Consider the following 16,690-nt stretch of genomic DNA (forward strand, 5'->3'; position numbering starts at 1 on the left):
CAAAACCATACTCTTCATTTCAAATCTCGCGCCATTTTTCTCCAGCTCATGTCGCTGTCAGTGAAAACCCCGAAAATTCTTGAAACACCTGGAACACCTGCCAATACCAAATGGAGCGTTTGTTTATAGTCCTCGATTCTCAAAAGTGTCTTTTGAAGATGAAGAGAAACCAAATGACACTCCATGACTTTTGAACAATTAACAATTAATAACAGAGATGTGGAAGGCGAAAGTGATCACCGCCTCCGATCGCATCTTCCCAGGGCTGATCTATCATGATCGCGAGAAACAGTTTTACGATGCCGGTATTTATCACTTTAAAACATTACCAAAAAACAAAATAGTGAATAACATGAAAATGAAATGGGTGTTATTAATATTTTGTGAATAACTAATTAATTATCTTTCTTAATTACACAACAGGGAACATCATCAAGTCTAGTCTACCCTTGCAAATGGCTTTGTACTTCAATCTCTGGCTGTTTCCAATCTGGTTTTTCGTTATTTTTTTAGGAATAGACGCGAAGGTATGACTGATTTCAGTATTTGGATCCAAGTGAATTTATTCTGAGCCGAAATGGACTAGAAGTTCATTTCTATTCAACTTTCCCATCGTTTAACTAATTTCTTCCCACAATTTTTGTTTCAGTATTATTATCTTAGCAGTATCTACAAATTTATCACTGTGACATTATACATCACTATTTCAGTACTTGAGTGCCTCAGGCTGTGGTTCGGGTACCTCGGAAATTTAGTTGAAAAGGTAATTGAAGTGCCCCATTCCTTCAGGAAAGAAGAGTGGGATGAACGGGCCTTTATAATTTTTTAGAATTCAAAGCAGACACTCGATTATTGAATTTATTATTTTTTCACTTATTAAAGTGTTAATACTTTGAAAAAATCAATCCTCTATTTAAGTTTTAATAAAATTTAAACTTTTTAGATCCCTGAATTAGCTAGTTTCTGGCTACTCTCCACTCTCCTCCAATTTCCTTTGATGATGTTCATGTTCTGGGACGACAATATGCAACTATTCCTCATCGAGAGAACAGCCACCGGCCTGATGATTCTCCTAGTGATTGCTGAAATAATCAGTGGAACAATAGCCCTGAAGAATATCGCTGAGCATCACTCCAAGAGGTTTTACATGGCTCAGCTTTGTGGAATTGACAACAAGTACTGACGACGTGAGGTAATAAAATCAACACAATATTTATTTATTCTACCTGTCAATTTCAGAATTCTAAAAAACCTGCCCTATGTCATTAACATACAAGAATTTATTCAAAATTATGAGATTTGATTGCATCTGCTTGGAAATTATGTCCAGAGTGTTAATAGTCGTCACCTTAGCGTCCGGGGTGTTTTCTCCCAAAGACAATAGAATTTGCGAACATGTGGGGATGGATTTTGCCAACAGCTGAATGAGTTGTGATTAAATAAATAAATCAGTAGTGAAGAGGTAAAGAGTAACGAATCGATTTAGTTAATAGCTCAATTTTCGAGGAATATCTCTGATTTTTTCCACGTCTTTTGCATTCTGAGATATTTCTCGGAGAATTAACTAGGAAATTAATCGATTTGTTAAATATTTGTTCAGACTGATTGAAGTGATAAATACTGAAAATAACTGTTGCGCCATCCACTCACTGTGGCCAAACATGACCTCATCATACGACTCATTAATCTTCGATGTGAGATCCTCCGTGTAGTTATTGTTCCTCTCAGCTGTAACGATCTTATCAAACAGTACCTGAATCATTCTTAATTCCCTGCAGAAATCCCCACAATCAACCCTTCAATTATACTGAAATCGTCATAAAATAATTACCGCGTGAGCCAGAGTAAAGCCTCAGCAGTAACTGAATTTTTCTCTGTATTATTTTCACTCAGAATCAAACTCTGCAGACTTGCATGACTGGATTTATTCGCGTTGTACCTCTGGGAGAGTTTCTAAAATAGAAAATACGAGTTGTACGATTTTTCCTGATTAATCTATTTTTCCAGAAGAAAATTCTCTTCACCTCGATATTATTCTGCATATCATACTTCAACGGTATAAAGACCTTTCCAAATTTATCTAGAAATTATTGAATGATTCATTAAAATATGGTACATATTTTTATCAGATGCGAATTTTTCGAGAAAATCAGAGCACTGATCAATTACCGATTATCTGTATGAAGTTTCGTGAGGCGTTGAGGAATTTATTAGTGTCAATCTCTCCATTAATAACTTGTGGAAACATATACTTGAGTAAATGTCTGTGAATTTTAACTCCTCTGATGTGAAGACTCGGTGCAGACATTATAATAGGGACTTCAAGTGTCTTAGCTGTCACTAGATGTTTAAAAAAAAAATCCAAATAACAATGGAAGGTACAGAATGAACTAGTATGATGTTGGTATTTATTTATATAATGATATATAAACATTGTATCGTTTGAGATCACTTGATGATAGCAACTCAGGGATTACCTAAATCGGTAGCGCTGTTAAAAAAAATTGCTGATATCCGGAGCGACTTTTTGGAAATGCAGTGAATTTTTTTAACAGCACCAAATGTCTGGAAAATACAGCACTAGTCATTGGAATTACAACCAAACATGCCATTTGATTAATAATAGTTCATTATTACAATACTGTATTGTCATTCATACATCTATCGCTATTCTGGTGGTATGTTATTAAAATAATTTTATGAAATAATACTGTACATGTGATCAGTAATGTACAATTTTATGGACTAGCAGAAGTCATATCACGTCTCACTGGATCAATTAGCCTTCGGAAGTTGTTTCCTTTTGGTCGTATCGATCTGAATGTCATTTTAATCGATCAGTTCTTCTAGATGTGTTTGTACTGGGAAATTAATAGGCCTCGTCATTATTCTCATTAATTTTAGATCCCCTTCGGAGTTAACTCAGTTATCAATTCCATTTCCCAACACTTGATAAACCGGAAATTCATTTGTCTCAATTATAGATTTGTTGCAAGAACTATCGACGTGAGATAGAAATGTTAGAGGACTTTTATGTAGCTGATTAAATTCTCGACGAAAAAGATCTTTTGACATTTCTCTCTAGAATCCATCGTTTTCAGACTAAGTGATATCTAACAGAACGATAATTCGACTTATTGCATTATACCATTGAATTGATTTCTCTCAGTCATTAAATCATTTTGTTAATTAGTGCATTGGAATATTCAGGTTCTGAAAAATTTATCAATAGCGTTTCTCCATCGAGTACATCATTTCAGTCAGTACAATTCCCTTAACTATCAATTTTGATTAATTATGTCCCTCGAATTCGCTTCAGCCACACACAATCTCGATAAGTTTCAAGCATAAGCCAGAAGCAAAAGAAAATGTTTAAAAATTTTTTAAAAATATCATATGGAAATAACGCACAGCGTAAGTTCCAAGCCTGCTCTCTTTCTCTGTCTCTCTCTCTTCCATAAATTAATTGAAAACGTAAGGATTAATAATTCGAGTGTAAATCGAGTACTTTTGATTTTCAGAAGGCAGTTGGAAGTGGGTACTTCAGGACATTCCCAACAGAGTCCTCAGCGAATACTGTTAATGGAGAGAGACACTGGGAGGGTGGGAGGGCGACGAGGGCCTCAAGGGGTGGGCGACACCCTGGAAATTGTCGAGAATTCACCACCATTCCTCCGGATGACTCTCGCAACTCCATGACACGAACACCAAATCGAGATCTCACCACATTTCTAGAATTAAAAATTCCGTTTTTCCTCAATACACTGTAAAAATCGATATCTCGAATAAAGTCGACTAACTCGATTTTAGACTGATGAGTGACAAAATGGACACTCACCACATATTTAAAAACATTTTTAATTCCACTAATTGTTTATTATAATATTTATTGATCATTTTGTTTAGCTTTTTATTTATTCGTTTTTGTAATTTATAGATTAAATATTTATTGCTTGAACAGTACATTCCTTTCTTTTCGTACTGATTTATGACTATTTAAGGAATAGTTTGAATGTCGATTTACCTTTTATAAATAAATAATTTTAGAGAACTCACCTTTTAGCGTCATAGCTGATCTCCCGGTTATCATGAATATCCCTGCTGTAGGAATTGTCGATTGAAGGATTGAACCACCGATGATAGGCCAGGATGGCTGAGCATGAGGCCCCCCAGAAGGTTCTATCAGGTAAAGGAGTCTGATGATTCGCCAGACTCCTTGAGAAAGATCGATTGAGCTCAGGGCTGGCAGGGGCTGATAGTCTGCCACTGTGTCTTCCAATCTCCTGTCCCAGGTGGGGACTGGACTGAGAAGGTCTCGAGGTCTCAGACAGGAGTCGACCCCTCCTGGGGGAGCTCACCTGCAGGATAAGACATTTAGATGATTGTAACTCGTTTTTCTCCATTGTAGATAAAAAAATGAAACCCACCTGTTCCTGAACAGTAACCGTGACACTGAGAGGTCTACTGATAGCTACAGTAGTGTGCTGAGGGTCTCTCCTAACAGAATTTTTATTGGAATCAACACCGGTGCCACCCACAAAGACCCTGTCCACATAATCAAATCCCCGTCCCATAATGCCTTCCCTGGTGTGTCCCAGATCAAATGTGTGGCCCAATTCATGGAGAACAGATCCCAGAGTAGTGGCTAAACATCCCCCATGAGTGCCCCTGTAGTTGCTGTCATCCATGAGTTGATCAGTATCGACGATCGTTGTGTCTAGGAATTTTTTCAACACCTGGGGAAGACACGTGGGCCACGTGTGGAGACAAGCAGATCCAAAGAGGGCAAGTCCACCTCCACCGAGGGCTGCGTGTCCCTGAGTTCGTGCCAATGTTGACTCATGGGTGGGAATTCGAGGTGATCCTGAGGAGTAGCCCCTGTACCTCGTGCAGGACAGGAAGGAGAGGTACTTTCTGTCCCTTGATGCCAGTGGACCTGTCATCAGCTCTCGTCCAATCAACTCCCAGAGTTCTCGCTGATTCATCGCTCTGGCTTTGTCCACGTGCAGCATACTGTGCATCACCAGACACTCAGGACCATCCAGATCCCTTTCTAATTGAAAGGTCTTTCGTCCATGACCTGCTTCCCTCATTTTCTCCGCTGTCAGACACTGGAGGAGTCTAGCTCCCAACCCAATTCGGGTTGCTGCACTCTCCGGGGATCTGTCTTCTGTCTTAGGACCCTGGAAGTAACCATCGTGGCCTGAACAAATGACGTACACAGGAGTCACTCGTAATCGCGTTGTCCTGGGCTCGTGGATAAGGGTGATACGACGCTTTAGGCCACCCGCTTCTAGCTCCAGTTTGTTCTCACCTCGGGAGAGATCCACCAGGATTCGAAATTCTCCACCAACGATTGGCCATTCTGCCACTGTATTTTTACGACTTCTGATGTTTATGTATGAGCATAATGCTGGCGCTTTGCCTCGCAGTAGCACTAGGGAGTAGGTCACAGTTTCGTTGTCCGAGAAGTTGGAGATTGTTATCGACTCTGGGTTGCCGTTTAGCAACGATTCCCGGGGGGTTGGGTCCGTTATCGTGTCTGCTAGTACCTAGAGCAGAAGAATTCATTCCATCAGGGCGTCTTCTTGCTCACCCCTTATTCCAGTGAACTAATATTCCATCTTAATAATATTCATGTCAATTTTTCATTGCATTAAGGATTTGTCAACTATTTTTATTTCTGTTGAATTTATTATTGCATTTATTATTATTATTTCTAATTCAATAATTCATTTATTTTATTACTATTTTTGATACAGGAATATTAACGAAAATTATGTGACAATGCAGGAATTTCAGAGGAATTAATGAATTTTTAAGGATTAAAAAAATCTTTTTTCCCTGCGTACGACAATTTCATCTCACCCTTTTCCACCCTTATGCGTCACACTTGGACACTCAATAAATAATCGCACTGGATGGTGGCGCCCACCATCGGGCATTTACTACTGCAATAGTCTACCGATGGAAAAAATTTCAATCATTCCAAATTCACCCCCAAAAATCCTCCAAAACACAATCTCCAAAATGACCCCCAAATCGATCACCCATTTTCCTTAACAAAAATTATTCTCACAATTCTAACAATCGACCAATCGATCCGCACGTTTTCAGTCGCTCCACCCTCACACGCGATGACAATTCGCAGAAATAATAGCAATTATTGCACTAACGAGTTCAAAGTGAAAAATCTATTGGCTGTAATACAAAGTGAAGTGAATGAAGTTGAAAATTAATTTTAGCTGTCATTCGATTTTTAATGAGAGTTTTTTGAATTCCCGGTGCACTGGGGGGAGAGAAATACTTGTGATTGAAGAACTGGGAGATGAGTACAATTGATTGGTAATTACCATGATGTGTAATTGATGTAATCCAACGAGGGTAGGAAACCTAGCCGGTTTCGAACATGCGGAGGGACTGTGCAGAGGTCTGACAGGATTGTGGCGCCCAGCTGATCAACGGCTGACACCTGAACTATATGTCATTGCAGCGGCGCATGCAGCAATTCCTCTGCGCACACGCACCGCTTTACCCCCCAAATCACCACCCCCCAACCGCTCTAATTACCCCGCGCAATGACATTTGCAAGGGCTCTCCCCCCTCCCTTTTCATCCGACAAATTCACCTCTCCAGAAAAAAAATGAACCATTTACTTTTTCCTCGTCACCGAAGACTGACAAGTGCCAACTCTTTTTTCTTCGCACGAAACGAATTCTTAACTGTTACCCGACCGGTATTTTCAATTATCGATTTGTTTTTATTTGTTGGGTATTTGTTGAGAAATAAATGCAAGATGATAGAGATGATATGATTTTGATTTTGTATTCGGAATTTGGAAGTCAGGGAATTTCCGGGGGTCTGGGAGAATTCGATTTCTTCGATTTTTTCGTAAATATCAAAGTTCCTCGGGATAATTAATTAATTAATTATCATTTATCAAGATAATTCTTGTGATTATTAATTAATAATCATTTAATTAACAGGGATTATTAATTTTTTCTAGACTAAAAAATTTTCTGAATTGTCAATTAATGTGGAACATGATTGAAAATGAAAAAATAATTACTGAAATCAACAAGATGATAATTGACATGATTTGTAATTAATCTGACAGCAAGTGCGTAAAGTGGGGTAAAAAAAATTGAAATTCGCAATCGAGAGGAGACAATTATTAATAACAATTAAGGATTCGTTAGTAGAACCGGAGTTGACAGTTTGAATTAGCATTAATCACGTTTGGAGAACTGCCAAGGAGCTGTACTTTTGTTTTATATTCACCGTCGGTATAGAATATTGAATAGTCGTCATGAAGCTGAGTCATTGATCGCCGAACAGGGAAAATCAGCTGGTATCATCAATTTTTATAGTGCACTATTATTTTTCAATGCTGCGGGGGTGAGGAAGGCGCTGCTGAGAATATTGAACAAATGATAGAGCAGAATGGAATTGGCATTGTTTATTGACAGTGAGCAGGGAATGATGACGTTTCAGGTGATCTATCGGCTGGTGGGTATCGTTGAAAATAATAAAAATTGTTTCATTTGCCTGAAGCGTGTCAAGGTCGGTCGTTGTTGGAGGGATTTGCTTGTTTGCAGGTGAACGTTGGAGACTGGTGCATTGTGGTACAACTCATCCCTTTCGAGGAATTTCGCAATTGCATTTCTCAGGGAAAATTAAATCACCTCAAAATCACTATTAACTCATTTTCATCAAAGCCTTGCGCAATAAATTCCGACGATCTGATCAACCAATCAATCTCTTTTCAATTCAAATTTATTCGAGTTCCTTTATCTTCCAATTTTTGAGGATTATCCAAGAACTCAAAAGAGATAGCGAAATTATTGCGAAACAATTTTTGCAGCTGTCATTCCACTCTTCAAATGACGTTCTGATGAAAATTTCGATATATCGCTCAGATTTAGCGATATCCCTCGAAAACCTGTGGACCAAACGAGTGCATGAAAATAAAAAATTTTATTACTGAAAGGAAGTAATTGATTTAGTGCAACCAATTTCTGTAATTTAGTGCAAAAAAAAACCATTCCCCTCAATTTTAGGGGGAGTAACAAATAGATGTGCCATCAGAACTGATTACCGATTTATTTCTCAGTGAATAATGCCATGGACGGGGAAAAAAAAAGAAAGATAGAGAAAGGTAAACTGACGAAAGCTGGGAGATATCCAAGACTTACTATTATCGTGATACCAGTAGCTGGGAGATAGTAGGCCAACTTTCATGATGACAGTTTTATCTCATCGCTGCAATGAGATCTGCAATGCCGAGTGCAACGATTGGACGTTGGTACTTTCTGAGGGATATCCCAGTAATCCGAATCAGTCGAGTATGCAGGATAAAACGGAAACATTCGATTGTGGATCGTGAGAAAGGTAATCTCATCGTTCACTGTTTCTTTTTCATTGCAGCCCTTCTCTTTGTTTTAATTGACATCGCGAGATAACGAGCTAGTGCGATGGATAACTGTGCCCTCGATACATAATCCACAAAGGATCATTCCGGTAATGAGTTCTCGGCTCACAAGTACACGGCATTCAATCCAATAATTAACAATTAACCATTTATTTATTTTCAATAAATAATTCCGTAAATTATCATTCTACAGCTACATTACGGATTTTACGCCGAGAGATAATTTTTATCACAAAGTAATCAGATAATAATAATTATTAAAAAAAATCAAATTACATAATTCTGAATAAAAATTGTATAGTAAAAATTTCAGAGAACACCTTTACAAAATTCATAACTCTATTATATTTTGCTAAATTAATTATTCAGGCTGTCATTCATTAATTAAAAAATGAATTTATTGATTAATTCCTAAAAATGGCATAAAAAATTGTAATTTTTTCTATTTCGGCATTTGGAATGAATTTCTAATTTTCAATATTAATACAGCCACTTTAATTACACTAGTCTATGTAAGTATACTTTATTTTTTGGGGGATTCCCTAGAACTTTTTATTATTAATTAAAAATAGTGAAGTTTTAGTGATTCTTCAAAATGAATAAGTCTCCGCGATTTGTTAACTACAAGTGTAAGTAATGACTGTTTGAAAAAAAATGGATGAGAGAGAGGGAGGAGGGGGAGGAGGGGGAGGAGGGGGAGGAGGATAAAAGACATGTCGGGGGGATTAGTGCCAACTGGTAAGAGTGGTCTCGTTGCCTTCTTAGAGAGTTACAGTCTCTCTCTGAAATTTCTTCTTCCACCTCTCCTGGTTGGCGTTTTTCTCTTGATCCCCGTGTGATTGAAGGAGGGAGTACTCTCTTGTGTACGTTTGGTGCGTTAAACTCTTCGCGCAGAACGATCTCGAGGTTAGCGACCGTGAAAGTACTCCCTGCAAGTGGGACGGACATTTTTTAAAATTGTTGCGATGATTGCGTGCGCCCACAATCGACCTACATTTCCGAGGTCGATGCACGAACCCGATGGGGTGTGGGAAGGGGCAAATAGTAGTAGTACACCGACTCCTGAGGGATGCATACTTGAAAAAATTTGTTTTCCGTACTCTCCAGAGTGTCATCCCTATTTTTAGTGAGTCATTGTCCGAATTTTTTGATTTGCAAATTTTTTTGAGGGAGAGAAATCCCGCTGGGAAATATTTCGCCCTGGAATTACGGAAAAAATTCCGGATTTTGGATTATTATTATGACTGTATTATTATGGAGAATTACGGAATAATAAATTCATTGATTATTCGTGAATATCTTCGAGAAATTAAGAGATCAATTAAATTGAATAATTGTAGTTCATTGAAATTTTATAATTTTTTATTAATAAATTGTTTTTACTCTAATTTGAGGTAAAAATAAGAAAATTAGAAACCACGAGGGCAAATTTCGGGAAAGATTTAACCCCGAGTTAACCACTCGGGTTTCGAGAGAATAAATGTGAGGAAAGTATTGTGACAATGAAAATATCACTTCCTTTTTTCAATTTTCTCCCGCTGCATTGCATTTCACTTGGACGATTTCCCTCTCTTGTCAGACCGTTTGGAAAATTGGAGCAAGGTACTGGAAAATGAGCCGAACTAAAGGAAATCGAGATATCTAATTCAACTTTTTTATCTGCACTCATTTTTAAGTCTTTCCTTTTCCGTTGTACCGCGCTACCAATTAATTTTTTTTCTCATTCTCCTGTTACCAACGGAAGAGAGGGAGAAGGGAGGAATTGTGCGTTTACTTTTGCACTTTCTTGGATGAAAAGAAAGAGAAAATGGGAGAAAAAGGGGAGTTCGAGATAAACAGAGAAAAGGAAAATAGCGGTAGTTGAGGTGGGGGAAATGAGGAAGATACGGAGATGGATTAGCGGCTAAGTCGGTCAGTGCGAAGAAAAGTATGCACTCGGTAAAGTTTGTTGTCTCTGTGACGCTCTACTTGCAAACACTTTCATAACAGAAAACAGCAGAGGAGGATCATCTCCAAGTGGCAGTGGACGCTTTCCACCTTTCGTCTGCACGAGAACACGAATTTTTACGCCCGATGGGGCGTGTCGGCTCGAGGGGATTCGGGAAAAATATCTCGGTGCATTAAAAAGTTTTCAATACTTTTGACATGCAATAGATCAACTTTTCACAGCATTTGCACAACGACAAAATACAATAATAATGTATGATATATACGAATTTTTAACGACACGTGGAATTAGCGTGTCACAAGTACTTGTCCGACTGCTCAAAGGCGACTGAGCTAATGTAGGGTTTGACTACTTTCGAGATGCAATAGGTCTACTTGTCAGTAGCAGGTGTACTTCTCAGGAAGAATAATATATATAATATAATAATACCTGAAGTATAAAATAAATAACTTGTCACCAGCACATGTAATTAGCAAGTCACAAGTACTTTTCCTAAAGTCGACTGAGTAAAAGTTGGATCGAATACTTTTGAGATGCAAAATTATTGAAGCAAAAGACCAAAAAATATCTAACAATTGAAGTTCATATTGAGCAGTGCAACAATGCACATGTATAAAGTATAATGCAAACAACTTTTCTCCATTGAATTCCATTGAATTAGTACGTGACAGTAGTTTTCCGACTTGTCAACGGCACATGAGCAAATGTTGGATTGAATACTTCAGAGGAGGATAGTTTTTTTTTTTCGAGTAAGTATGAGGAAAGCGTGAGTTTTGAAGAAACGGGTAATAGTAAAAGACGAAAGAGAGTGAGAATAAAAGGCGATGTGGAGAAGGGAGGAGTGAGAGTAGGCCAATGCCAGTGTCAGCGACAGCTTGGCTAGTTAGCCTCTCGGGCAAACTTGATCGTGAAAACAGAAAAACAACGAGTGTGTGCACTACAACTGCTCCAACGATTACGTACATGGCTTTTAACTTGAGCGCCTTTATTTATAGACATTATCAGAGATAGACAGGTCGTGTCAAAACTCGTCTCCCCGTTCATTCATTATTGATAGGACAATGGTAACGAGAAAGAGAAAACGCCATTACTTTTTTTTCTTCCTCGTTACGACGACAGGGTTGATGACAATTTTCAGGATAATCGAGACGATCGTTTAAGCTCATTCTTCTTACACTCCGATGAGGATTATGTGGATCATTGCCACACGACGTGTGGACGTGCGATAAATATGCAATTGGTCATGTCTTTGGCTGGATTGTCGGGGGCTCGCTGATTTCATAGGAATTTAACCAATTCTGGTTTTTTTTTTGTCGAGGGTGCATTCAAAATGGTGCACACTGCTTATTTTATTTTAGGGAATTAATATTGGACAGTGATGGAATGGCTTCAATACACCAAGTGGCATAAAAAATTGTTCACTTCGTAGCAACAGGATGGAAGAAACTGCGCTCGATTTGGAGTGAATGAATAATTTTAATAATTGTTTAAATTTGCGAGGTGGAGGTCCGCCATCTTTGGAACCCCTAGCGGCAGGAAGATGCGTTTTCTGGATGGAAGAGATTACGAGGAATCAAGCTACGACAATAGTTTTCTAAACCGTTCTCTCGGTAACTCGAAAAACCATTCATCTTAGTTTATTGCTTTTCATCGTTCTACTCTCGAGGCCTTTTAATTCATCATTAGTTTATAGTTTAAACCATAAATTAACGAAATGTCAAGTGCGATACACAAAGTTGTAACTACTAACCTAGACACACTAAACTCACTGCATATCTGGTTCATTGTCGCTGTTCTGTTATAATAATGTATTATTTACGAGCTCGACACTGCGGGAAAAAAATCGTGTCATTGGTCTATCCGTGAACATCCATGAAATATTAATGGACGATTAAACCGCGTCTCAACAAAAATTACAGGATGAGTAATAACAGATCACTTGACGCCCACACGAGAAACTGTCCGCATTTTTTCTCCAAAAATTTCGGATAATTACGTGACAACTCAAGTAATTGAACTGCCAAATTTCAGTAGTGATAATTTTTAAGTATTTTCATGTATTCTTTATGTAAACAATTTTCCGCGTTTGAAGTTGCGAAATATTTTCGTAATATTAACAGCTTTTCACGGTAATTTCTGTGACACTTTTTTTCTTGTGGGCAGAAGCGGTGAGGACTCGGTGGAATAAAAAATAAGAGGAAGCAGAAATGTTATGTGATTAAAGAGGCAAGTCCAGCAATGCTTCTTACGCAATTCAATGCTCATGCCAATACAGAGTGAATTTTGAAACAATTTTGACATTGACGACGATGTCGCCACCGATGAAGAAATTAACACCGGTCAATCGATCATCGACCCTACGGTCTCCATTTCACTTCTTTTCCGAGTTATTACGTTCGCCTTGACGAGATTCGGTCTATCAACTGTCATTACTGTCATTATGTAATGCTTGAGGGGACTATCTCGCAGATAACGCGTTGTGCAATGAACTTTTTCCCGATATATGGGTAAGTCGGGCACTCATCCGTTATTATAGAATTCTTTCAATGTATTTATAAATCTACTAGTCAGACAGTCACTCTGCATGCAATCCGATGTAATTCACCCAATGCTCATTGATAAATAAAATATCTGAAAAATCGGTGATAATTAAGTTGCAATTTCGAGAATCAAAATTCATTGATAAATAGATAAATTGATAAATATTGATAAATAAAATATCTGAAAAATCAGTGATAATTAAGTTGCAATTTCGAAGATCAAAAAGTGGAGATGTTGAAAATCCAACTATAAACCCGAAAAACCGCCAACCTGATTTCACTTTCTATCGCGTTGTGTCAAGGACAACGCGTCTCCTATATTTTATGAACATTGACACCTTTCTTCGAGTTTTACTGACATCATTGAGAGTCATCTCCCAATTCTCCGATCAAAATGGGTAATAAAATTATCATTGCTGCGGCACTTGCAGGCAAAATTTCCACGCAGGTCGTGATAATTCTTGAGAATTATTATGAATTTAACGGTGGGAGAACGAGATTTAATGGAGACGTTGGATTTTCGGGAAATTAATCGATTGATTCTAAGGATTCAGGATAAATTGTTCACTGTGGGCCTCAATCAGTACAAAATACTGCAGAATTTATTCAATGGCGTTCGTGTGCCAGTACTTTCCTGGAATCGAGTCACGCAATGCTCTTAAAGGGGATGATTTGCCCTGGAATGGAGCCATTGCTGGCTCAGGATTTTTTTGTTGCATCAAAGAGCATTAGGTTTTGGCACAAGACGAACAGACTCAGGATAAATTCGATAAACCTTTTCATTCCTTTGAAAGATTAATCAGGAATTCCCAAAAAAAATTCATCTATTCCCTCTCAGTACAGTTGCTGCTAATAAATCATCAGTTTCCATAAAATTATATTAATTATTCAATTAAACAAAAGAAATTACATAAAAATGAGAGGAGCATTAAATAGAAACATTAAAGAGAGATTTGTGAATAAATTTTTTAACGTATTTTAATGAGACGTAAGTCCCCGGAAATAAAAGTGTTTTTTTTTTTCAGTCCGGTATTAGGCAATTCTTCGGAAATTTGACAGTTGATTTAATATATTCATTACGACGATTGGGACGATGGGGATTAGTCATGTCCCCCGGGCTGTAGTCATCAACTTTCACTAATGCCGACAATTTCCTTTTCTGAATTAGAAAGAAAGAAAAAGAACGAGGGGAAAAGGTTTTTATTGTCTTTGAAGTATTCTGAGAAAAAAAATTTTCATTTTCAGGGACTAATCCTCAGTTTTAAGACAGTAACATAAATTATCCCTCAAAGATAATAAGGGATTTTGTCCCTGAAAATTGGGGAGGGAATTTGTAAAATCCATGACAGCTAATTGTAATTAAAATATGTAATAATTATTTAAAAATATGTAGTTATTCCCCTATATATTTTTTATTTCCCAATATTTTTTTCATTTTCTTGCAGCACCTCTTCATTTTTCGGTGGTAATTTTTCTCGTGTACTTATCCCAAAATGGACAGTAGTTGTGTAATGGTACGAGGATGGAATTCTGGGTTTTGTGTTGGGCTATGGAGCCGTGAAATCAGGGGAAAAATAGCCGGAAACCAAGGAGTTATCCACGAGAGGATTGGGAAGGAGAAAAGTCCGCAATGTGGGCGTCGCGACGCCTCGGCGCCTTCTCGGTATCGAACTGGCTAACAGTCTATTGTAACTTTGACCCAACGATTCGTAATGATTTACGAGTGTTCGATAGAAATCGATATTCTAAGCTCCAAGAGAAAACAAATTTTAAGCGCCACAAAATTATTCATCATTTCCATTCATCAACTCCACCGAAAATAATTCAAAAAAAATTTACTTGCCAAATATTGATATATTATTTCGATTAATTTATATATTTATATTGTTGATCTTGTCCTGCATTTTTTTGTGATACTTTTGAAAAAGTCATTTTGAGAGGAATCCATGAACTTTTCTAGGAAATTCACTTTCGTTAAGAGCAGACGCTGAACAATGGAAAAACTTTCTCGATTCAAAGGTGCAATGGAAGAATCACCCATCGGATAATAAAATCGTGTGAATAACTCCAGTCGTTCTAATATGCCGTATCGACTCCAGTCAAGGGCACAAACACGAAAGAAAAGTCGAAACGTTTATCCATCGATTGACCTACCGGCCTCACCTGCCGTGTCTTGACGTTGAAAAAAAAATGATTTCTGTTGAAATTCCGTTCGAAACGCAATCCCATTGTTTTGAGTTCCTTTTACTCCTGTCCTTCCAGGAAAGGCCTGCAATAAATTTTCGAAAAATTACCGCGAAACCCGCAAACGGCCCTTTTTCACAATATTAATTAAAAAAAACACAAACTTCTCTGAATCTTTAACAAACAGCAAATTTGCCGAATCCTCATTAATTGAAATTAAAATCTAATTCATTGAGATTTCAATTTCAATCCAGTAATTGATTTGACGTATTGATTAATCATAAAACCAACATATCAATAATTTGACGAATTAATAGATTGAAATTCCAGGAAATTTCCGGAAGTTTAATGAAAAAAAATGATTGGTCAATGGTAAAAGCCACTGGAGTGACACTTTTGGCATGAGTTGCTCCTTAGAGAGGATGCGGAATAAATTTGTTATGGAAATGCGCGAAAATAGGGTAAAGTTGGAAATTTAGAGTAATAATTTCCGGCACGCACCTGTTGGAAATTGGATACAATGGTGAGTCTCGGATTCGTAAACGTCTACAGATGATATTTGGAGACGGATGTCCATATCTCCACTTCCGTTCACCTTAGTTGACAGTTCACATTCTCATCCCGTTATCGTTTTATCCACGCAGCTATTCGCGTTTTCACGGGTTTCACGTATTTCGTTGCTCTGGAAATATGTGGAAACAGTGGTAATTCAATGCTCGACGCACAATCTTGTGAATATGAGTTACCATATCCGTTTGGATATTTTTTTCTTTTCGATTTATTTTACCGCAGTTTTCAGGATTTTTCTGCACGCGCAGGTGAAGAACTAACTGAGGCTGTGGAGAATCGTCTGGATCGATGACCTGGGGATAATCACTCGGCTGGCTACACGTGTCCATTAAAATATTTCCGATATTTGCCTTGAAACGCGGAGAAATTTGATTTCTCAAAACAAATTGCGAAACATCCCCGAGAAAAATAAAATCTACAGCCACACTGATAGAAAAAAAATTGATGTGAAGAGGTAGCGATTGTTATTTTCTAGGATTTTATTCGATGTTGTTCAGGTGAAATGTACAAAAAGTAAAAGGCTTCTACCGTTGAAAATAAAATAAATTCTCATAATAATGTCGAGCACTCGTACAACGAATTGCAGACTCATGCCCGGTGGTCAGCATGTGTCCAAATGATATTTCGAATATTTGATTTGATTTGGAAGGGGTCGAGGTCGATTGGTACACGTGGACGATCAATCCCAAGGATCGATGCCGCAATAATTCCGTCTGGAGGCAGATACTGTCTGGAGATGCTGGAGACTTCGAGCCGGTTCCTCGAGGTCCTTCCGGTGTAAATATTTGATTATAAATCGTGGTTTATCTCCGGAGAAAGTGGGGGTCAATGAGCTTAGGAGGACCTCGGGGTTTTCAGTACTGCGAGGTGTAATCGAAATTGTTGAAACGGAGGAAGCGACGGGGACGACTGTGCACCGAGCAGGGATTGCTGTTTTGGCGGATGCAGCACGGCTTCCAGGTGGGCTTCTGGGGGATTGGGGGCACGATGCAGATGCTCTTCGAGGATTGGGAAGGA

At 38.1% G+C, this 16,690-nt stretch overlaps 3 protein-coding genes across 6 annotated transcripts; 1 reads left to right on the forward strand and 2 right to left on the reverse strand.

The window, feature by feature from the left end:
- Window positions 1-76: 76 nt before the first annotated feature.
- On the forward strand, window positions 77-3,604 carry LOC105264915 (transmembrane protein 17B). The gene is made up of 5 exons (XM_011302123.1): window positions 77-305; window positions 424-527; window positions 650-763; window positions 944-1,192; window positions 3,522-3,604. Exons 1-4 carry the CDS (start codon window positions 218-220, stop codon window positions 1,181-1,183), a joined length of 546 nt encoding a protein of 181 aa, XP_011300425.1. The 5' UTR covers window positions 77-217; the 3' UTR covers window positions 1,184-1,192; window positions 3,522-3,604.
- Window positions 1,230-2,375, reverse strand: LOC105264914 (putative protein PLEKHA9). 4 transcript variants are annotated; one of them, XM_011302119.1, is made up of 5 exons: window positions 2,170-2,375; window positions 2,025-2,080; window positions 1,832-1,953; window positions 1,651-1,738; window positions 1,230-1,420 (listed from the first exon to the last, which is right to left on the reverse strand). In XM_011302119.1, exons 1-5 carry the CDS (start codon window positions 2,306-2,308, stop codon window positions 1,244-1,246), a joined length of 582 nt encoding a protein of 193 aa, XP_011300421.1. In that variant the 5' UTR covers window positions 2,309-2,375; the 3' UTR covers window positions 1,230-1,243. The 4 variants fall into 4 exon arrangements, with proteins under 4 accessions (XP_011300421.1, XP_011300420.1, XP_011300423.1 ...); XM_011302118.1 differs by having other exon boundaries at window positions 1,622-1,772; XM_011302121.1 differs by having other exon boundaries at window positions 1,257-1,420; window positions 1,622-1,738.
- LOC105264913 (putative zinc metalloproteinase YIL108W) lies at window positions 2,394-6,433 on the reverse strand. Its single transcript, XM_011302117.1, has 4 exons — window positions 6,354-6,433; window positions 4,428-5,552; window positions 4,057-4,358; window positions 2,394-3,731 (listed from the first exon to the last, which is right to left on the reverse strand). Exons 1-4 carry the CDS (start codon window positions 6,354-6,356, stop codon window positions 3,518-3,520), a joined length of 1,644 nt encoding a protein of 547 aa, XP_011300419.1. The 5' UTR covers window positions 6,357-6,433; the 3' UTR covers window positions 2,394-3,517.
- Between the last annotated feature and the right edge of the window lie 10,257 nt (window positions 6,434-16,690).

The sequence above is a fragment of the Fopius arisanus genome, unplaced genomic scaffold (assembly GCF_000806365.1).
Source record: "Fopius arisanus strain USDA-PBARC FA_bdor unplaced genomic scaffold, ASM80636v1 scaffold00026, whole genome shotgun sequence".
Lineage (NCBI taxonomy): Eukaryota > Metazoa > Arthropoda > Insecta > Hymenoptera > Braconidae > Fopius > Fopius arisanus.